This window comes from Nyctereutes procyonoides, unplaced genomic scaffold, assembly GCF_905146905.1.
Source record: "Nyctereutes procyonoides isolate TBG_1078 unplaced genomic scaffold, NYPRO_anot_genome, whole genome shotgun sequence".
NCBI classification, from domain to species: domain Eukaryota; kingdom Metazoa; phylum Chordata; class Mammalia; order Carnivora; family Canidae; genus Nyctereutes; species Nyctereutes procyonoides.
The window spans coordinates 17,290,210-17,314,140 of NW_026575044.1; the positions used below are offsets into that span (position 1 = coordinate 17,290,210).

The following is a 23,931-nucleotide window of genomic DNA, read 5'->3' on the forward strand; positions in this document are numbered from 1 at the left end:
CTAAAAGCAGATGCTCAGCCACTGAGCCACCCAAGTGTCTCAGGAGAAGCTATTCTTGATTTTGTTGCAGAAGGTGGTGGTTCATTCATTCGTTTGTTTTTTCTTTTCTTCCTTTTTTTTTTTTTTTTTTTGACATTAACTTTAGGGATGCATGGTTATTGATTGTATGAGCTTGGCCGCTTTTTATTTAAACTGGAAAATGGTTTTTTGTTTTGTTTTTAAAGATTTATTAAGAGGCCTTGTGTACATGTGTACAAATGGGAGCAGAAAGGGGGAGAGAGAATCCCAAGCAGGCTGCATACTCCATGCTCAGCGCAGAGCCTGACATGGACCTGAATCCCACGACCCTGAGATCATGACCTTAGCCAAAATCAAGAGTCAGACGCTTAACTGATTGAGCCACCCAGGCACCCTAACCTAGAAAACGGTTTTATTTTATTTTATTTTTTGAGATTTTATTTATTTTGAGAGAAAGAGTGCACATATGATTATGAGTGGGAGGAGAGGGGCAGAGGGAGAGAGAATCCCAAGCAGAGTCCATGCTGAGAGTGGAGCCCCATGCTGGGCTTGATATCAGGATTCTGAGATCATGATCTGAGCTGAAATGAAGAGTGGGAAGCTTAATTGACTGAGCCATCCAGACACCCCTGAAAAGTAGCTTTAATAACAATTTTTATTCTTATTTCCATTCCTCATTGCTTTTCCCAAATGAAAGCAATACTTGTCCAGATAGTGCAGGAAAATTCAGAAGGAAAAGTAAAGCCCTTTCTTTCCCAGTAGATTCCACTCCTTATATAACTAACTGCTTTTTTTTTAAAAATCTTTTTTTAAAAGATTCATTCATTCATTCATTCAGAGAGAGTGAGAGAGAGGCAGAGACACAGGCAGAGGGAGAAGCAGGCTCCATGCAGGAAGCCTGACGTGGGACTCGATCCTGGGACTCCAGGATCACACCCTGGGCTTCAGGCGGCGCTAAACCGCTGCGCCACCGGGGCTGCCCTAACTAACTGCTTTTAACCATGTTTGGGTTTTTTTGTTTTTGTTTTTATTTTTTTTTTCCTTTAGGTTCATTCCCAAACTCAAAAACACCACATATTTTTCTGTATCTTGATTTTTTTTTTATTCCAATTCTGAACAGTGTATGTTGCTTGACTCTAGTAGATAAGTTTAGATCATTGTTTTCCACATTATCTGGCATATTGATTTCTACTAGTTATATTATTTAAGTTTTTTTTTTAAATTTTTATTTATTTATGATAGTCACACACACACAGAGAGAGAGAGAGACATAGGCAGAGGGAGAAGCAGGCTCCATGCACCGGGAGCCCGACGTGGGACTCGATCCCAGGTCTCCAGGATTGCGCCCTGGGCTAAAGGCAGGCGCCAAACTGCTGCGCCACCCAGGGATCCCTATTTTTTTAAGTTTTAATTTAAATTCCAGTTAACGTGCAGTGTAATAAAAGTTCCAGATGTACAATGTAGTGATTCATCACTTCTGTACATCAGGTACTGCTCATCACAAGTGCCCGCCTTAATTCCTACCTCACCCATCCCACATCCGTCTCTCCTCTAGTAACCATCAGTTCTCTATAGTTAAAATCTGTTTCTTGGTTTGCCTCAGTTTCTCTTCTTTCCCCTTTGTTTTGTTTCTTAAATTCTACATATGAATGAAATCATATGGTATTTGTCTTTCTCCTAATTATTTCGCTTAGCATATACTCTCTAGCTTCATCGCTGTCATTGCAAATGGCAAGATTTAATTCTTCTGGCTGAGTAATGTTCCATTTTGTATGTATGCGCATGTACATATATATGTGTATGTACGTATATGTGTGTTTACGTATATATATACACACACACCACATCTATATTCATCTATTGATGGACACTTGGACTGCTTCCATTATTTGGCTGTTGTAAATAATGCTGTTCTAAGTACTGGGGTGCATATGTCCCTTTGGATTAATATTTTTTTATTCCTTGAGTAAAAACCTAGTAGTGCAATTGCTGAATCATAGATTAGTTCTATTTTTAACTTTTTGAGGAACCTCCATACTGTTTTTACAGAGTAGCTGCACCAGTTTGCATTCCCCAACAGTGCAAGAAGGTCCCCCTTGCTCCATGTACTTGCCAACAGTTGTTTTCTGTGTTGATTTTTGCTATCCTGAGAGGTGTGAGGTGATATCTCATTGTAGTTGTGATTTGCATTTTCCTGATGACGAGTGATGTTGAGCCTATTTTTATGTGTCTGTTGGCCACCTGTGTCTTACCAGTTCACTTTTGTTCCTAATTCTCCCGTTAATTATTAACGTTTTGTACTAGTTAAACTTCTGTTTCTTGACCCATCAGTTTTAGATGGTATCTTTTCAGTTGCCAGCATCTCAGGATTTAGCACTCATCCATTTCCCTTTGTTTCTCCTAGCTCTATCCTTCTTCTTCCAGCCTTCATTTTCTACTGCGTTGTCAAAATTTTAGCTTTTATTTTATGGTTAAACTTCTCTGTGCTTCTAAGGGAGATTCTAGAAATTGAGTATTTGATCACCTTTTGTAGTATGTATTCTGATAGAAATATTAGTCACTGTGAAACCAAATCACTTGGAGCTGTAGGGGAACTTCTGTTACTAAACCTGTGCTCCTTAAAGGAGAAGTATAATAAAGTCCTGCTTGAGTGAGGAGAACTCATGGAAATTATTTTTAAAATTTAATATTATGTGTATCTTATTTGTAACCAGCTTTTCTTGAAGAGACTTTCTGGAGCTCTCAACCTTCCTTTTTTTAATTTGGACAGCTTGCTTTCTAGATCTGCTATACAGCAGTCATCCTGGGATTCCATTGCACTCCTGTATTAGATCTATTGCTTGAATCCCATGTTTTTCTTTTTTAAAAATCCTTTTTTGATATTACGGGAATATAATCTAAAATAGTTGTTTTAGGATGGACATGTGTTGTGATACACAGTCTAATTTCTACAGTATCTGAAAATGACTTACCTTTGTTCCTGTTTGGAAGTTTAGATCTGGAATTATGAAATTGGTAATCAGTTTTTCCTACCCAATTTTGAAAGCTTTGCTTTAGGAAATTAAAATTCTCGTGTTTATAATAGAGATCCATTACAAATCTGATAGTTATCCTTTTGTAGTCACCTTGTTTAAAGTCTTTATGGTAATCTTTTTATCTTTGGTATTTTGTGAAATGTGTCTAGTTGTAAGCCTTTTTTCATTCTTGGGGGAGGGGAGTGGGTAACTTTTTAGTTCTGAGACTTTGCAAGCCTGGGAAATATCTTTTATTCCTTTTTTTTTTCTTTTATTCCTTTGATAATTTCTTTCCCTCTTCTGTTTTCTCTGAGGTTGGGTGAATGTTGGACTTCTAGATTGACATGTATTTATCTGAAGATTTCCTTGATTTTGTCTTTGAACTCTTCTGTAGGATTTATTTCCGTGATTATATTTTTAGTTTATAGAAGCTTTTCCTTTTAAGAGAAATTTGTCCTCAATTTATGGGGAAAAATGCCTCAAATTATCCGATAATGCTAATTTCTTTGAAATGATCTCTTGAGACAATTTTCTTATTGGAATCATGGTTTGTATTTGGGAATACCATGCTAATTTTTAAAAAATGGTTGTTTAATACAAAAGATTATAACAGGTAAGGAAGGTATAGTTTTTTTTATATATATATAAATTAATTTTTATTGGTGTTCAATTTACCAACATACAGAATAACACCCAGTGCTCATCCCGTCAAGTGTCCCCCTCAGTGCCCGTCACCCATTCACCCCCCGCCCTCCTCCCCCTCCACCACCCCTAGTTCATTTCCCAGAGTTAGAAGTCTTTATGTTTTGTCTCCCTTTCTGATATTTCTCACACATTTCTTCTCCCTTCCCTTATATTCCCTTTCACTATTATTCATATTCCCCAAATGAATGAGAACATACACTGTTGTCCTTCTCCGGTTACTGTGGCCAAGTTCAAAAAGGGTGTTGCCTGAGTTCTTCTCTGGGATTTTGATGGAATCTTGTCTCACATTTAGATCTTTCATCTATTTTGAGTTTATCTTTGTGTATGGTGCAAGAGAGTGGTCCAGTTTCATTCTTCTGCATGTGGATGTCCAATTTTCCCAGCACCATTTATTGAAGAGACTGTCTTTCTTCCAGTGGATCGTCTTTCCTCCTTTATCGTATATTAGTTGACCATAAAGTTCAGGGTCCACTTCTGGGTTCTCTGTTCTGTTCCATTGATCTATATGTCTGTTTTTGTGCCAGTACCACACTGTCTTGATGAACACAGCTTTGTAGTACAACCTGAAATCTGGCATTGTGATGCCCCCACTTATGGTTTTCTTTTTTAAAATTCCCCTGGCTGCTGTTGGGGTCTTTTCTGATTCCACACAAATCTTAAAATAACTTGTTCTAAGTCTCTGAAGAAAGTCCATGGTATTTTGATAGGGATTGCATTATACGTGTAAATTGCCCTGGGTAACATTGACATTTTCACAATATTAATTCTGCCAATCCATGAGCATGGAATATTTTTCCATCTCTTTGTGTCTTCCTCAATTTCTTTCAGAAGTGTTCTATAGTTTTTAGGATATATTTTGAGAACCATTTGAATGGTAAATGGTTCTCCAACCTTTTATTTTCAGGTTGTAGGTGTCCTTCTGTCTAAAATGAGTCTCTTGTAGACAGCAAATAGATGGGTCCTGCTTTTTTATCCAGTCTGAAACCCTGCGCCTTTTGATGGGGTCATTAAGCCCATTCACGTTCAGAGTTACTATTGACAGATATGAGTTTAGTGTCATCATGATATCTATTTAGTCCTTGTTTTTGTGGATTGTTCCACTGAACTTCTTCTTAAAGGGGAATTTTAAGAGTCCCCCTTAAAATTTCTTGCAGAGCTGGTTTGGAGGTCACATATTCTTTCAGTTCCTGCCTGTCTTGGAAGCTCTTTATCTCTCCTTCCATTTTGAATGAGAGCCTTGCTGGATAAAGTATTCTTGGTTGCATGTTCTTCTCATTTAGGACCCTGAATATATCCTGCCAGCCCTTTCTGGCCTGCCACGTCTCTGTGGAGAGGTCTGCTGTTACCCTAATATTCCTCCCCATGAAAGTCAGGGACTTCTTGTCTCTTGCTGCTTTAAGGATCTTCTCTTTATCTTTGGAATTTGCAAGCTTCACTATTAAATGTCGAGGTGTTGAACGGTTTTTATTGATTTTAGGGGGGGATCTCTCTATTTCCTGGATCTGAATGCCTGTTTCCCTTCCCAGATTGGGAAAGTTTTCAGCTAGGATTTGTTCAAATACATATTCTGGCCCTCTGTCCCTTTCGGCGCCCTCGGGAACCCCAATTAAACGTAGGTTTTTCTTCCTTAGACTGTCATTTATTTCCCTTAATCTGTCTTCATGGTCCCTTAATTGATTGTCTCTTTTTTCCTCAGTTTCCCTCTTTGCCATTAACTTGTCTTCTATGTCACTCACTCGTTCTTCCACCTCGTTAACCCTCGTCGTTAGGACTTCTAGTTTGGATTGCATCTCATTCAGTTGATTTTTAATTTCTGCCTGATTGGATCTAAATTCTGCAGTCATGAAGTCTCGTGAGTCCTTAATGCTTTTTTCTAGAGCCACCAGTAGCTGTAGAATAGTGCTTCTGAATTGGCTTTCGGACATGGAATTGTAATCCAGATTTTGTAACTCTGTGGGAGAGAGGGCTGTTTCTGATTCTTTCTTTTGAGGTGAGGTTTTCCTTCTAGTCATTTTGCTCAGTGCAGAGTGGCCAAAAACAAGTTGTATTGGAACACGGGGGAGTATCACTGGTCCGTCTAGCTGGTCTTCTGGGGAGGGGCCTGTTGTGCTGATTCTCAGGTGTTAGCACTTGGGGGAGCTGCTCTGCCCCTGCCTGCTGCTGGGCTCAGCGGGGGTTGTTTACCCCGTGGGGCCCCAGGAGGAACAGTCGCAGTTGCTATGGCAACTCTGGAAGCCTGGATTCAGCCTCCGCAGGAACTACGGGCTCGGGGCTCTCGGTTCTCCGTCCGCAGGGCCTGGAGGCTCCGGGGCGGGGCCGCTGATCTGCTCAGCTCGGGGCAGGAGCGTCCTTGCTGTCCTGGGCCCTCCCGGCCTCTGCCTGTCCCGGGGGAGGCCGGATCCTGGGCTGTGTCCCGGCGCCCTGTGCTCCGGGGCCTGCGCTGTGGGATTCGCGCTCCCGCCCCGCAGCCCCCTCCCTGGAGCCGCCGCCCGAGCCCCTCCGAGCTGCTCCGGTCGGTCCCGCCGTGCGCGCTGCAGCCCTTAGGGAGCTCGGAGCACTCTCCTGCGCTCGCAGGTGTCTGTTAGTGTCCCCGGGAGCCCGAGGGCATCCCCGCCCTCCTGGGTCCTGCTCCAACTCCCTGCGAGCCCCTTTCCGCCCGCCCTGGAAGGTTGGTGCAGCTCCTGCTCCTCCGGGACGGGGCTCTCCTGTCCTGGGGACACTCGCCCCGGCCTCAGCCCGGCTCCTCGCGGGGCCCCTCCCCCTCGGAGGCCTTTTGTTTCTTTATTTCTTTTTCCCCGTCTTCCTACCTTGATAGAAGCGCGGACTCTTCTCACTGTAGCATTCCAGCTGGTCTCTCTTTACATCTCAGGCCGAATTCGTAGATTTTCAGGATGGTTTGAAGGTTATCTAGGTAATTTGGTGAGGACAGGTGACTCGGGGACCCTGCTCTTCCGCCATCTTGCCCCTCCCCCCAAGGAAGGTATAGTTAAATAAACATGCATGTAGCTATCATATAAGTTAAGAAACAGCTCATTTCATTAGGTCAGCAGGGTATTCTTTCCTGATTTTATCCACATTATATAGATATATGAATTTTAAATTATATCTATATGTGTAAATTGTTAATATGTTTAAAATTTTTATATAACTGGAATGATGCTGTATTTGGGGATTTTTTTTGTTTATTATCATTTTTAATTTTCCATGTATAAATACCAGTTTGCCCATTCTCTTGTTGGAGATTTGTGTAGTTTCCTTTTTTTTTTTTTTCCCTATTACAGGTCCTCAAATTCCTTATTCAACCTTCTAAAACCCAAAATGTTCTGAAAATGCAAAAAAGAAAAATTCTATAAACTGCACTGATTTGACACTATTTGTGATTTTGATTGATCTCATTTAGTGTAAATATTTGTATGTTTCATTGTAGAAATTCCAGGAGTAGAATTGTTGGAATTTAAGGATATGTTCATCTTCAACAGTACTAGATGATGCCATCTTATTTCCCAAAGAGGATTGTATCAGGATTTGCTCTCTCCAGCAATGTAGAAGTTTTCATTGCTTATTAGCTTTCTTACTAATAACCCTTTTATCAAATTAAAAGTTTTGCCAGTGAGTAAAAATTTCTTCTGTTGGTTTTTAATTTTTCCCTTTGATAATGAAAGTGAGCATCCTTTATTACGCTTGTTAACATTTTCTTAACTCTTCTGAGATACTATTACCTAGTTTATGTCTTTTGTCTGTGTTTGTATTGGGTTTAAACATTTTTTTTCTTACTGGTTTGTAATAATTCTACAGTTGGATCTGTGTATGCTTTCTGGATTCTGATCTCTTAATCTGTGCTAACAGCACCATCATGTTGTCTTAATTACTCCAACTCTATAATAACTTTCACAAAAACAAACTTCTATTGATAAGGACTTTCATGTAGGAAATACATAGATCATGAGAGAACAGCTGGATGAATTTTTCAGTATAACCAAATGCGGATAAAGAAATAGAACATTATCAGCACCCTAGAGACTTCCCTTGAGTTACCTCCCAGTGACTAACCTCAAAGATTCTACTGGCTTGATGTTAGTCTTAGATTAGTTTTGTCTGTTTTTTGAACTTTATAAAATGGATCTATATATCTTGTATATATATGTGTGTATATATTTGTGTATATATTTTTCATGTCTGACTTTTCCCCTTAGTTTTGTTTGCAAGATTCATTTGTATGTAGTTGTAGTTCATTCATTCCCTTCCACTAGCAAAATAATAATTCCAGTTGCTTCACATTCATTCTTGTTCACTTTTAATTGTAGATATTTTAGTGAATGTTTAGTGGTTTTAATTTGCATTCTCCTAATGAATAATGATGTTAAGCCTCTTTTAATATATTTATTTATTGGCCATTTGGATATCTTTTGTGACATGGCTTGCCAATTTTTTACCCATTTTTATGCTGAGCCAACTATCTTTTTTATACAGATTTGTAGGAATTCATTGCATGTCCCAGATAACAACTCTTGCAGGTTATATTTTACAAATAATCTCGTTTCCCCAGCCCTATATGTCTTTCAAAGATCTTGACTTCTCAACCTATCCATTGTCCTTTCCCCATTGACAGATATTTCTAGGGGAAAAGAGGCATCAAATGTTGGACTCCATTTTCTACACTTTCCTTCTTTTCATAGTGTTGGCCTCTCACATCCTTGCTGACTTTATAGTGTTTCATGTCTTTAAATGGATGTTTTTCATATTATGTTCAGTTTTTAAATTTTCATAGGGAACGTTATTAGTCTCCATCTGCTCAATCTTTGAAGGACAAGAAGGAGGCCAAGTTCTGCCTTATAGTTCTTTAGGGAACTTCTTGGCTATTTGATCCTTTGTAAGATTTTAAAATCTTTTTTTTTTAAGTTATGTACACATACAAACACGCATGATCTATTGGGATTTTGATGGGCAATGCATTGGATCTGTAAATCAGTTTGGAGAGAATTAGGTTTTCTTAACCATGAATATTGTAATCACCATTTATTTGTTAGGTCTTTTACAATGTCTTTCATAAAGTTTTATAATTTTCTTCAACTAAACTATTGCAAATATTTTGTTAGATTTATTTTTAGGTACTTTATTTTTATATCAAGTCATAAATGGTAACTTTTCATAATTCTGTTTTCTACTTTGCTGGTGTATAGAAGTACAGTTTTGACTTTGTGTAACAACCTTGCTATACTCCTAATTGTGGTAAATTATCTATAGAATTCTTTGGATTTTCTGTGTAGACAGATCTATCTGTGAATAATGACCTCTTTGTTTCCTCCTTTCCAATTCTTATGCCTTTTTTTTTTCTTTCTTTTTCTTGTCTTAATGTGCTGGCTAGGATCTCCAGTACAATGTTGAATAGAAGCGGTGATGGGGGCATCCTGATCTTGTTCCTGATTTTAAAGGGAATGCTTTCAAAGTTTCACAGTTAAGTATGATGCTTGCTGTAGGTTTATTGTAGATAATCTTTTCAGGTTAAGGATGTTCCTTTCTATTACTAGTTTGCTAATTTAAAAAAGCCATGAATGGATGTTGAGTTTTATCAAAAGCCTCTTGTGTTTTTTGAGAAGATATTTTTCTTTTGTAATCTGTTAAAAGGGTGAAATACCTGTGTTTCAAGCATAAAGTCAATCCTGATTTGTCTCTCTTTTTCACTATTGGACTCCAATTGAAGATAGTTAATTTAAGATTTTTGCTTCTAATAATTAGTAATATTGACCTGTAAAAATATACGCTGCTTTCTCTGGAAGAAATTATGTAAAATTAGAATGATCTGTTAAGTATTTGATAGAATTCCCTATAAAATTGTTCCTGTTTTTTTTTTTTCTGTGTGTGTGTGTGTGTGTGTGTGTGTGAGAGAGAGAGAGAGAGAGAGAGAGAGAGAGAGAGAGACACTTCTTAACCACTGATTGAATTGCTTTGTTGATAGGATTGTTCATATTTTCAACTTTCAAGCCAGTTTCGGTAGGTTATAATTGTATAAGAAGTTGCCCATTTCATTCATGGTCTTGAAATTATATTAAGTTGTTAATCTCTAATTTTGTGTAGTACCTTTTATCTTTTAATGTTAATGTTCCTTTTATCTTTTTTCTTTTAATGCTTTTTCTTTTGATCAATACTAAAAACTAAAAGCTTGCTAATTTTTAAAGACTTTTCAAAGAATCAAGGGTTTTTTATGCTTTTCAATGTATCCTTCCCCCATTTTATTAATTTCTGCTCTTTATTTGTATACTTTATACCTTTTTGGTGTTTATTCTTTCTCTAATTTCTTAAGTTGGATGCCTTGCTTTTTAATTTTCAGTGTTTAACATAGGTCTCCATTGTTTTTCCTGCATCACACAGGTTTTGATATGCAGTGTTTTCATTATTTTTCACTGTGAATTCCTTAATTTATGAGTTATTTAAAAGTTTTTATTTCCAAATATATGAGAGTTTCGTTAGTTATTGGTTTTTAACTGTGTTGTGGTTAGGAAGCAAGTTCTGTGTGATTCTAATATTTTGAAATCTGCTAAGATTGTGGTCAGTTTTTATTTTTTTTGTACTTGAATGTGTATTTTCCAGTTGTGAGCATAGTTTTACATATGTCTGGTAGTTAGGCTTGTTAATTCTATTCAAATCTTCCATATCTTTTTAGAGAGAAGTATGCTAATCTTTTAGAAGAATGTTTTTCCCTCGTTTATGTAGTTATACTGATTTTTTAAAATATATTTTAAATTAAAAAATATTTTAAATTATTGCTAATACATGAAAATTAAAGATTATATTTTTCTGTTGAATTGGAGCTTTTACTTTACTCTCTGTTGTTACTCCTTGTGTCTTTGAATGTTCTTTGTATTACTGTTTCATATTATACCTATACTGTTTTCTTTTGGTCCACGAATCTTGCCTGATTTTTAAAATTCTCCCTACTCCTACATTTTTGTTTTCTTTTATTTTAGTTTTCTCTCGTGAATATCATGCTGTTGGATTAAAAAATAATCTGCTTTAGTAATCTTGGTTTTTGTAATTTTAAACTTTTTTTTTGTAATTTTAAACTTTATTATTTTTTTAAAATTTTATTTATTTATTTTTATTTTATGATAATCACAGAGAGAGAGAGAGGCAGAGACACAGGCAGAGGGAGAAGCAGGCTCCATGCACCGGGAGCCCGATATGGGATTCGATCCCGGGTCTCCAGGATCGCGCCCTGGGCCAAAGGCAGGCAGGCGCCAAACCGCTGCGCCACCCAGGGATCCCTAATTTTAAACTTTATTAAGATAATTGTCAGTTTACTCACAGTTGTAAAGAATATTACAGACATTTCATGTATTCTTTACCAAGTTTCTCACAGTGGTAGCATCTTGGAAAACCAAAGAACAACATCACAACAATATTAGAAGGATATTGACATTGACCCCATCAAGATATAGACCGTTTTCATCACTATAAGGATACCTCTGTCTCTTTTATTGCTACACCCACTTCCTTCCCATCCCCTTAATATCTTAGGCCCAGTCATCTGTTTTTCATTTCTGTGGTTTTATTTTTTCTAAGAATATTACATAAATGGAATCATACAGTATGTTATCTCTTGGGGTTTTTTTTTTTTCCCCGATCAGCATCATTCTCTGGAGATTGATTCATGTTTTATGTATCAATAGTTCATCTCTTTATTGCTGAGTATTTCATGGTTTGGATTAGTTTAACCATTTACCTGTTGAAAGACATCCATGTTGGTTAGAGTTTTGGGCTGTTAAGAATAAAAGTGCTTTGAGATTTCTGCAGAGGCTTTTTTGTGAACGTAAGTTTTCATTTCTCTGGGATAAAAATACCCAGGAGTGCAATTCCTTGGTTGTATGGTTATTATAAATACATAGTTTTTAAAGAACTTGCCAAACTGTCTTCCAGAGTGGCTGTATCATTTTACATCCTTACCAGCAATGTATGGAGTGATCCAGTTTCTCTGCATCCTCGCCAGCATTCGGTGTTATCACTGTTTTTCATTTTAGTCATTCTGGTATGTATCTAGTGATACCTCAGTGAGGTTTTAATTTGCACTTCCCTGGTGGCTAATGATAATGTGTTTCATGTGCTTATTTTTTGTCTAACCTTATTGGTGAAATCTGTCTTTATGCCTTTTGCCTTTTTTAAAATTGGATTTTTTTTTTTCTGTTGGATTTTGAGAGTTCTAGAGATATACTAGGTACTTGTCCTTTGTTGGTATGTGGTTTGCAAATACTGTTGGCAAGCCTGTTGATTGTTTTTTCATCTTTAATGGGGTCTTGCAGAGCACAAGTTTTTAATTTTGGTGAAGTGTAGTGTATATATTTTTTTTCTTCTGTCGATTTTTCTTTGAATGTCAAGTCTAAGAACTCTTTGCCTAGGGCTAGTTCATGAAGATTTTCTTCTGTTGTTCCCGAAAAGTTTTAAAGCTTTATTCTAACATTTAAGTCCGTGATCCATTTGGAGTTAATTTTTGTATAAAAAGTAAGTTGTAGTTGGATGTATAGTTTGCTTCAGCACCATTTGTTGAAAGGCAATCTTTCCTCCTTTGAGTTTTTTTTGACCTTTGTCAAAAACTATTTGGGCATATTGTGTACGTCTGTTTTTGGGTTCTTTGTTCCATAGACCTGTGTGTTACCTCTTCTAATACTACATATCACACAGTCTTGATTACAGAGCTAAGTTGTTGAAATTGAATAGACTGATTTCTATTTTTTTTCATATTGTTTTAGCTCTTCTAGTTCCATTGCCTTTCCATATAAATTTTAGAATAATCTCATCTATAAGAAAGTCTTGGTGGGATTTGGGTAGAAACTGTGTTAAATGTGTGTCAGTTTAGTGAAAATTGGTGTACTTTGTTGTCTTAAAAGCCATGGAGAATCCATTCATTTAGATTTTCTTAGACTTTTCTCATTAATATTTTGTAGTTTTAAGTATACAAGTCTTGTGTGTATTTTGTTAAATATTTAAACAAGTATTTTCATTTTTTTTGGAGTGAATGTAGTGTTTTTAACTTCTTTCCGTATGTCCTTTGTCAGTATATAGAGATATGATTGCATTTGTGTGTTGCTCTTGCCTCCTGCAACCTTGCTGAACTCAGTCATTGGTTGTAAGAGTTGTTTTATAGATTCTTGGGATCTGCAAATATAGGCGATTTTTAAATTTTTTTTTTCTTTTCAGCTTGTGTGCCTTTTTTGCCTCTTCTTGTCTTTTCCTTTTCCAGAACTTACAGACCTATTCTGATTAATAGGGTGCGAATTGACATTCTTGCCTCATTCCCGCTTAGAATGATACATTGTCTTTCACCACTGAGTATAATGTTAGCTCTAGATTTTTTTGTAGGTGATTTCTATTAAGTTGAGGAATTCTCCATTCCTGCCTCTTGAGAATTTTTATTATGAGTGGATATTGAATTTGTCAAATGCTTTCTCTGCATTGACTGCTACGATCATGTGGTTTTCTTATTTTAGCTCTTAATAAGGATATACTACAAAAAAAATATACTACATTGATTTTTGATTTCACACATTGAACCAGCCTTATAATCCTGAAATAAAACCTCACTTGGTCATGGTATATAATTCTATTTATTTATTTTTATTTATTAAAGATTTTATTTATTCATGAGACACACAGAGAAAGAGAGGCAGAGACACAGGCAGAGGTCGAAGCAGGCTCCATACAGGGAGCCCAATGTGGGACTCGATCCCAGGACTCCCTCCCGGGACTCCACGATCACACCCTGGGCTGAAGGCAGGCGCCAAACCACTGAGCCACCCAGGGATCCCCTATAATTCTTTTTATATATTACTAAATTCTATTTGCTAACATTTGTTAAGCATTTTAACATTTATATGTGTGATGGATATTGGTTCATAGTTTTATTTTTCATACTATTTTTATTTAGTTTTGGCATCAGGGTAATACTGGTTATAATTTATAGAATGAATTTGGAAATATTCTGTTTTCTGGAAGAAATTAGATTGGTGTTGATTCTTCTGTAAATGTTGGGTAGAATTCTCCAGTAAAACCATTTAGGCCTGATTATTTTTGGGGAGTTTTATTTTGTAATTTAATTTTTTTTGAAGATTTTACTTATTTATTTATTAGAAAGTGCTAGCAGTGGTGGGGAGGACAGACAGGGAGAGAGAGCCTTAAGCCGACTCCATGCTGAGCATGGAGCCTCTTGCTGGGCCGAACCTTGCAACCCTGAGATCATGACCTGAGCCAGAATCAGGAGTTGGGTGCTTAACTAACTGAGCCACCCAGGCACTCTTGTTTTGGGGAGTTTTAAAATTATAAATTAGATTTCCTGAGGGGTTTTTATGTACTTCATTTTTATTTGTTGGGATTATTGATATATTTACATTTATTCTTCTTCATTTTGTGCTTTCCTACTTTTTCTGTGTTTTGTCTCTCCATGTTACCACCTTTAGGGCTGATTTTTTTCCTGCCCATTTACTTGTGTGAAATTACCTTTTTTTTTTTTTTTTTTTTTGGTTCTCTTGTACACCCTTGGAGTTATCTTGAATTTTCTTTTGAAATTTTGGTACATGTGTGTAAGTCTAAAGCTATCTATTCCTTTAATTACAGGATACTTTAAACTGCTCCATACTCTACCAACTTAAATGCATGCCATTGCCCTGCAATTTTGTTTGGTCATTTCTTACCCTTACAAATGTGATATCCTAATTTTATCTAGTAGATGTTTAAGCTAATCACCTCCCTCCCCAGGCTGTCATTTTCTTTGGTCATCATTCTGCTTAGATTCCTCTAGATTCCTCTGGTACAGCTGTGACGGGCTTTTTATTTTTCTTTCCTTGTGCTAGACATGCTTGCTTTCTCAAATGTTTTCCACCTGCTGCCTCCAAGGCCTCACTCCTTCAGTTATTCAGTTACCTCTGGAGGTAAACCTTCTCTCTTTAAGATTGCAAATCCTTTACCTCTTCACTCTCTGTTTCCTTTTCTCCCATTATTTTTGACCTTTGTTATTGCCACCTGCCATGTTATATATTTTATTCTTTATGGTGCCACCTGCCATGTTATATATTTTATTCTTTATGGTAAGTTTTAATTTGTCCAGCCCCTCAGTTATTCTTTGAAGTTTTATTATATTTATAAAATTGAGTTAGTGACATCTTTTCAATATTTATTTTATCTAGTAAAATAATATAGTCCTTACTTTAGTCAATGGTTCTTTTATGTCTTGTTTTTATGTAGCTATTACAAAATTTTTATTTTTTTAATTTTTTAAATTTTTTTTTAATTTTTATTTATGATAGTCACAGAGAGAGAGAGAGGCAGAGACACAGGCAGAGGGAGAAGCAGGCTCCATGCACCGGAAGCCCGATGTGGGATTCAATCCCGGGTCTCCAGGATCGCGCCCTGGGCCAAAGGCAGGCGCCAAACCGCTGCGCCACCCAGGGATCCCCTATTACACAATTTTTAAATTTATGCCTTTGCACTTTATATTTTGTTACTTAGGCTTTTTAACAAAAATTTTTTTTTCTTATCAGTAACTTGAAAATCTGTATAGATAACTCCATGAATTTTCTTTACTTATTAGGTCTTATTTTTCAGTGGATGCTTTTATATTTTCAGTATAGACAGTTCTGTCATTTGTAAATTATAAGTATTGTTTCTTTTAAAATCTGTATTAGGCACTCTAGAATAATTTTGAATGAGAAAACATCTTTCATAGGTTTTTACGATCAAATGTTTCATCTTTAAGGAAGATATTTGTTCTTGATTTCTGATAGCTACCTTTTATCATGTTAACAGTTTCATTCTGTTTCTTTTTATTGAGAGATTTTATAAGTAATGGATAGGACTTCTTCAAATGCCCTTTTGTCATTTATGCAGATAATCATATGGCTTGTTTTGAGCAAATCTTTTTGTATTGCTTTCCTTACTTTAACAGTTTTCAGAATAACGAGAGTTGGTTTCTCAACATCCTGTAACAGAGCTCAGTGAGTTTTTTTTTTAAGTATTGTTATTATGAACAAATGATTTTTAATACATTTGATGTGTTTGAATTGATGCAGTTATTTTCTTTGATGGTTAGATTTTCTTGTCTTGGGCTACTGGGTGGTTTTCTGTGTCCTTCTGACAAGATTCCAGTAGTCTTCGATAATTCCTTTGCTTTCTGGTATTATAAAATATTCTTGTGCATTTTTTATACCAGACTTGCAGTTAGCCATTTCCTCAAGGAGCCTGGGTTCTCTCTCTCTCTCTCTCTCTCTCTCTCTCTCTCTCTCTCTTTGGAGCCTGGTTCTTTTTGTGGGAAATGGTATTTAGACCACAATCTGTTTTTTTCCCTGCATTCAAACAACCAGCAATTTTTGCTTGATTAAATCTAAAATACTTTCAGATTTATGGAAAAGTTGGGAAGATAGTACTATATAACCCACAACTCGTTTCCCCCATTGAAGAAACTCTTTATAGTGGAAACATTCTTGCAAAGGTAGAGAATTCCCCATGTACCTTGAGCTTCAGCAGAGATCACCTCTTATCTTTGTACTCTTACTCTTTTTTCATGTCTCCACTCATTCCTGGCAATGACTTTTTTTTCCAGGTTTCAGGTAATATTTTTTATTATTTTCTTAATTGAGGTATTATTGACATATAACGTATTAGTTTCAGATGTACAATATTTGTATGCATTGCAGGATGATTACCACAATAAATCTAGTAAATATCCATCACCTTACAGTTACCAAAAATATTTTTCTTGTGATGAGAACTTTTAAGATCTCAGCAACTTTCAAATATATACAATATGCTGTTTTTTTGTTTTTGTTTTTGTTTTTTGTTTTTTAAGGAGGTTCCACGCCCAGCGTGGATCGCACCCTGGGCCAAAGGCAGGCGCTAAACTGCTGCGCCACCCAGGGATCCCGTCTGTGCAGTTTCTATCTCATGCCTAAGAGCTGAAGAGCAATCTCAAGGCAGTCTTTTTACTCGTTGGTTATTGCGTGTAACTATCATATTTACTTATTTTTTTAAAAAGATTTTATTTATGAGAGAGAGGCAGAGACACAGGCAGAGGGAGGGAGAAGCAGGCTTCCCATGGCGAGTCTGATGTGGGACGTGATCCCAGGACCCCAGGGTCATGACCTGAGCTGAAGGCAGATGGTCAACCACTGAGCCACCCAGCGTCCCTCATACTTACTTTCTTAATGAGATTTTCTAAATATAGCACCTTTAGTTTGCCTTCATTCCTTGTGTGATGTTCCAAGTATATGACCCAGCTTTAATTTTTTAAATAATATTGTTACTTGAATTTGATAAGTTGATTTAAAGACCTAGTCTTAATTTGTATCTTTTGTTTAGAGATCCAGATTGTTCACATATCTTTTTAAAGATCAGTCCTGCCAACATTTCTCTCTAGTTCATAGAATTTCCTTAAAATCATCTACCGAGCATTTATTGAGAAATTCTTTTGCATAAGAGCATAAAGTAGTTGTCACCAAAGTATTAGAAGACAGACTTTGGGAGGCAAGATGGACTGGATAAAGTCCACTTGGAAAATATTATACAAAAATTATATTAAAGCTGTAGACATTCAAGGTTGGGAAAACAGTAGCTGAAATCTGTTCATAGTGGTCTTCATAGCAGGCTCACCTAACTTGGTGACAGCTGAAATTTGGTTGAAGACTGAGTTAAAGTGCTGCCGTTTGTCTAAGAGGAAATGGGATCCAGCAAGGTTTGTCTAGAAAAACATATTCCTAGAATGGGACTTGGTAAGTTCCCTAGAGAGTATCTTAATAGTGAATTCTAAATAGAGGAGTTTTTGTTGTTGTATGTTTTTGAATATAAATAGATGGCTGGAGGGATGAAGTGACTTTTCTAATAAGCTCCTGAGTCTGGATGCTGGGACTTGTCCTGAATATGACTGCTGGTTGCTGTTGGGAAGCTTTCTGGCAGCATCGTAGGTTCGTGACCGCCCTTTTCCAGTGGCACTTTGTCTTCACAGCGTTTTGCAATACGGAGACCATCCTTGTCTGCTTTCTTTCCTTTGCCTTTCCACAACCTGAGGGATTTCTTTTTGCTTCAGAATTTCCTGATTTCACGTTTATGTTGTGAGCCCTCAGCTCTTTCTTCCTTTTTGATTGTATATTTACAACAGCTACTGGCTCTAGCCAGTTACATTTGCATTTTTTGTCCCGTAAAGTTATCATTGGAAATAAGAGATGTGAGACCTCCCATCACATTTTGAGAGCCAAGCTTAGGATGATTTTGTGTTCTTTTTTGTCATTTCTGAAAAATCTCCTTAAAGCAGAGAATAATCTGAAAATAAATAGGAGGGAAGCAAAGTAATGAATTGAGTTAGATTTCTTTAGAAAATATCCCAGATATCTTTTATATGTATGACTGTGTTAGTGTTCTCATGGTTTAATGTTGCTTATGCTACTGTAGTATAAGCCAGCTTCAGTTCAAGTATTAGGATTGGGGACTTTGGGAAAGATACATTGTGTTCTCGCTTGGCAAGACACTTGAGAAAGCTGTCATAGTCCTTTTTATGCGTGAAACCTTGGGTAGACTGTAACTTGAGGTCAAGTTATTGTCTGGTTTTTCACCTTTGTTGTCCTTAGCATTTGGGGTAAGAGATAAAATCTTTAATATGTGGAGGAAATGAAGCCAGTTGAAGTGTGAAGACCATGTGTTGTGCTGTATGTTGCTATTAGAGTGTGATTTAGAACTGTACTGTCCAGTGTGGTAGCTGCTGGCCGCATGAGGTTTTAGAAGCACTTGAAATGTGGTTAGTCCAAATGGAGATGTGCTCCCAGTGTGAAATACACTGGATATTGAAGACTTAGTACTAAAAAATATCTCATTGACCCTTTTAAAAGATGGATTTCAAAAAAAAAAAAGATTTATTTTAGAGAAAGAGCAAGCATACACGCATGCAAGGGGAATGGCAGAGGGAGAGGGAGGGAGAATCTCAAGCAGACTTCCCACTGAGTGGAGCTCAGTACCTAAAATCATGACCTGAGCTGGAACCAAGAGTTGGACGCTTAACTGACTGAGCCATGCAGGCACTCCAGAAACAATGGATTATTTTTGAATTACAAAAATTGATTACATGTTGAAATAATACTTTTGATATATTGGATTAAATAAACCATATCAAAATTTTAACTTTTAATGTAGGTACAAAAAATTAGAATTAAATGTGTGGTTCTTTTTTCTGTTGGAACATGCTAGTTGAGAATAAAAAATGGTTGCTAGGAGTACAACTTAGTGTTCTCTGACTTGTACAATATGAAATATGGAAACAGTATATGAAATAGAATTATGATACAACTTGTACATACAGATTACTTTGATATATTTAAATTTATTCGCTTTTTAGAAAACAAGTACTCCTTATTCCTGACAACTGTTTAAAAGCCAACCGGAGTTTAAACCATTGCTTCTGGGCTGTCAGTGAGACTTAAAAGTTGAGATCAGAGGACTTTGATGAATCAGTACCAGCTGTAGGTGTTGCCCCGGCCGACCTACCAGGTTGAGAGGGAATCCCAGGTAGCTCTGGAGTGTGTAGCATTCCTCCTGGAGGAGGAGGGATGGGCAAAGTTTCCTTAGGGTTGAATTGTGAGGGTCAGCTCCAAGTCGTACTCTTCTTTCTGACTAGATGGGGCACTTGTGTACAAGTAAATCTGACCCAGGTGTGGTTTAACCTCCCAGATTCTGAAAATCATCAAGCAGATAGACTTAAGAGGCAGCAAGTAGTTAAAAGTATTTGCTAGACTGGTTGAATAGGTAGATGGTGAAATCTGAAGCAAGACTGCTTATAAGCTTCATTTTATACCCAGAACAAGTCAGGAGGGTGGCATGGAGGGAATCTTGCCTTTTAAGATTTACAGCTAATCCTTTCCTTGGCTGCTTTTTTTTTTTTTAAGATTTTATTTATTTATTCACAAGAGACACAGAGATAGAGAGGCAGAGAAAGAGGCAGAGGGAGAAGCAGGCTCCATGAGGGGAGCCCAATGTGGGACTCGAACCTGGGACTCCAGGATTATGTCCTGAGCCGAAGGTAGATGCTCAACTGCTTAGCCACCCAGGCGTCCCCTTTCCTTGGCTTTTCAAAGGTCTTTTTCTTATCAGCTGGAGATTTCAGTTGTTTGAGAACTATGCTCAATAAGATGTATGTGGTTTTTAGCTTTAATATTTAAAAATAACTTATTTTTCTTATGTTGTTTGTTCCTTAATTTTGAAATTATTAAGTGAAAAACCATGGGATTTTGGATCACAGTTTTGTCTTGATTTTGTAGATTTACTACTTACCATCAGAAGTTATGCATATAGTTTTGCAAAAATCTGATTTTTTGTTTGGTTAATATATAACAGTGCTGTAACATTACATTTTGTATTGATAGGACTTAATTTTGAAAAGGAAATATTCAGTGGTTATGAATTTCATAGTCATAAAGCAAATACGGGTTTATACTTGAGCATAATCACATAAGTGGAAATAGAAACTGATTATCAAAATTAAGAATGCAGCAAACCCTAATTAACACCATGACTTGAATGTAACTTGGGCGGGCAGTGGCTCTAAATAGGATCGATTCTAAATGGTATGTGATAATGTTGGGTACTAGCGTATACCACATGATAAAATGCTGGTAAATTCAGATTTTACCCTGTATTTTAGATGGGGGTTTTTATGTGCTTGAGGGTGACTCTTGACTTATGTCCTTCTTTTCCCTTTCCTTTTAGAATATGGTTTCTAGCTTTAGGGTTTCTGAACTACAAGTGTTACTAGGCTTTGCTGGACGGAATAAAAGTGGACGCAAACATGACCTCCTGATGAGGGCGTTGCATTTATTGAAGAGTGGCTGCAGCCCTGCGGTTCAGATTAAAATCCGAGAATTGTACAGACGCCGATACCCACGGACTCTTGAAGGACTTTCTGATTTATCCACAATCAAATCTTCAGTTTTCAATTTGGATGGTAGCTCATCACCTGTAGAACCTGACTTGGCTGTGGCTGGAATCCACACGCTGCCTTCCACCTCAGTTACGCCTCACTCACCATCCTCTCCTGTTGGTTCTGTGCTGCTTCAAGACACTAAGCCCACGTTTGAGATGCAGCAGCCGTCTCCCCCAATTCCTCCTGTCCATCCTGACGTGCAGTTAAAAAACTTGCCCTTTTATGATGTCCTTGATGTTCTCATCAAGCCCACGAGTTTAGGTAAGTGTCAGAGAAATCAGTTCCTTTCAGACGAGAGAATAATTAAAGCAAGAGGCCTTCAACTAGTGATTAATGATTTGCTTTTAATACTATAAAATTGAGACATTAATGCCAAATCAATGCCAGATAAAAAATACTGGCAACTGTGACAGAAATCTAGTATAGAACTGTTAATTCATCATACTAGCATTCTTGCAGCTTAGAACTCAAATTAATTCTGTGTGTATGTAGGAACAGGTACAAATATTGCTTGCTGTCTATAATTTGTGTTTTGATATTTTTACAGAGATTTGGTTTCTGTTTAACAATGTTTAAACTGCTTTCCTAAGAAATCTTTTATACTTTTTTTCTAAACTGAGTTTGACACACATGTTTAGCTTTTTTAATATCCATCAGCTGCTCAGAAAATTTAATAAATTTTATCACTACTAAAAATTGGGACTTTAACAATTTTTTACCTACATCAGTGGCCTTCTTTGTTATAATGGTATAATTTCTTACTGCCTAATGAAATCATTACAGAGGTATTTGGATTTTTCAGTGAAATAAATTGTTTGGGAAATAGTATTTCATAGTTAATTTGGGAGATTTTTTCCCCCTCATCCTGGAAAAACCCTTTTTATTTCGAGTCATATGAGAACTCGCTTAAAAACATCGATGTGCTTTTTTCCATTTGTATAGGATTATGCTGCTGTGTATCTTGGTTGAGCCAGAAGGAAATTTCGAGGGTTACAGTGGTTAATGGAGTCAGTATGGTCTGTTTGGTGGCAGACCAAGGTGGCTAATGCTTCTCCCAGCCCCTTTCTCCTCCCTTTAAATGTTTATATCTGGCAATACTTAGCCAGGCAAGTAGAGTAATGCATTTTATTTCTTAATTACATTCGTTATGAAATAAAGATTCTGTGTTCACGTTTTATTATTTCTGAAAAGCCCTATGAGTAGAATTATTGCATCAAAGAATACGAACATTTTAATTTTAGCCTCTTGAAAAGATGTTGGCTAAATTAGTTTGCAGAAGAGCGAACCAGTTTACATTACACAAAGTGAGAGAATATCTCTCATTGCCTTTCTTCCTGCCCCACCCCCCCGCTTTTTTTTAAAGATTTTATTTATTCATGAGAGACAGAGAGAGGCAGAGACACAGGCAGACGGGGAGAAGCTGGCCCTGTGCAGGGAGCCTGATGTGGGACTCAATCTCAGGACTTCAGGATCACGCCTTGGGCCGAAGGCAGGTGCCAAACCGCTGAGCCACCCAGGGATCCCTCTTCTGTCTTTATTCAGTGTTACTAGAAACAAATCTTGGTGGTTTTGACAGGTGAAAGCTTGTATCTTGTTTAGATTTTTTATTTTAAAATTAACAGGAACAACTATTTTAAATGTTTATTACCCAGTTGCCTTTCCTTTATGCTTTTACTGTGATCTTTAACTTTTTGTTTTAAAGATTTTATTCATTCATTTGAGGCAGAGCATGAAAGAAAGAGCACAAGCATGGGGTGGAGAGGGACAAAGGGAGAGAAAAGCAGGCTCCCTGCTGAGCAGAGACCACCCCCCCCAACACGGGGCTCCATCCCAGGACCCCAGGATCAGCTGAAGCCAGACGCTTAACTGACCGAGCCACCCAGGCACCCCCATCTTTAACTTTTTTTTTTAACAGGTTCATTTATCTGGTTAAAATGGTTCCATATTTTTTTTTTAATTTTTCCTTTTATCATGGTTTTTCATATGTATCAGTGGACCATATCATGGCTCATTCCCATGTTTCTTTCTCAGCAGTTATTGCAAATTTATTTTTTTGTGTGTATTTTGAGAAAGATTCAGACTGGTAATATGCTTTGGTGACCCTGCCTCATGGGACTGTTCAGGAGTATGTTTAAGGTGAGGATTGAGAAGGTAAGAGGGCCTGTAGGATTGTAGTTAACAGTGGAAGGGATTGAAGAGACAGGGTTGCATGCCTGGAAAGAAGATGCAGCTATGTGTCTTCTCTACTCATTACCATCAGTGGTACATCAAGGGATGAACTCTTGAGAGGCTTTAGTGATTTTCTTCCCTTATTTCCCTGCTTTGTTCAAAAATAGAAACTGGAGTTCTCTTGCTTTTCTGTATTTTTCATAGAGTTTCTCTTTCATTAACCTCCATAAGGTTAAAGAACAGTAGTAGTAGGCTTTTTATAAGTTTATTAAAATAAATATTATTAAAATAAAAAGTTTATTAAAATAATGTTTATTAAAATAAATATAAAATAAATTTCCTATCTCATTTTGCTTAGATAAAATAATGCCCGAGGTACTTTGTGTTAACGAGTAGCTAAGAAAAACCTGCCTTTTGGTCACAGTTTGTTTGTTTGTTTATTTATTTATTTATTTATTTATTTATTTATTTTTTGGGTCACAGTTTAAATTAGAATGTAAGAGAGAACATATAACCTCAGGGCTTATGAAATATTAGCTCAAGGTAAAAGTTATCTATTCATATGTTTTTTAAGAGTCCTGCCTATCTTTGTTTTTATGAATTTATAAACTGAGTCTTGTTTTATTTTTTTATTTTTTTATTTTTTTTAATTAATTAATTTATTTATGATAGTCACACAGAGAGAGAGAGAGAGAGAGAGGCAGAGACACAGGCAGAGGGAGAAGCATGCTCCATGCACTGGGAGCCCGACGTGGGATTCGATCCTGGGTCCCCAGGATCGTGCCCTGGGCCAAAGGCAGGCGCCAAATCGCTGCGCCACCCAGGGATCCCTGATTCTTGTTTTAAAACAATAAACATTTCCCTGTCTTGCTTTCCCTAAGGAGAAAAAGAATATAGTTTTCTCAATGTATGTAATCTTGTTATGCCAGAGTGATAAAGACGTAATCTAAGAAATGTTCCTTTATACTTGGAGGGAGAAAGTTAGAAAACCACATCAGCATATAGTCTTCCAAATGAAAGTGGAAAAATTTTAATCATTTCCAGTAATGACCTTAAATTGAAAATTTCAGTGTCACAGGGTCT

General features: G+C 36.9%; 1 protein-coding gene across 6 annotated transcripts in view; it reads left to right on the forward strand.

The window, feature by feature from the left end:
- Window positions 1-23,931, forward strand: part of PIAS2 (protein inhibitor of activated STAT 2) — a 130,482-nt gene that overhangs the window by 7,937 nt on the left and 98,614 nt on the right. For 4 of the 6 annotated variants that reach the window (XM_055324436.1, XM_055324431.1, XM_055324434.1 and 1 more), the window contains exon 2: window positions 20,466-20,940. In XM_055324436.1, the coding sequence (XP_055180411.1) occupies window positions 20,466-20,940 (475 nt within the window). Of the gene's footprint in view, window positions 1-9,136; window positions 9,197-11,418; window positions 11,761-20,465; window positions 20,941-23,931 lie in introns of those variants that run through there. The other 2 variants (XM_055324432.1, XM_055324433.1) reach the window with 2 other exon arrangements.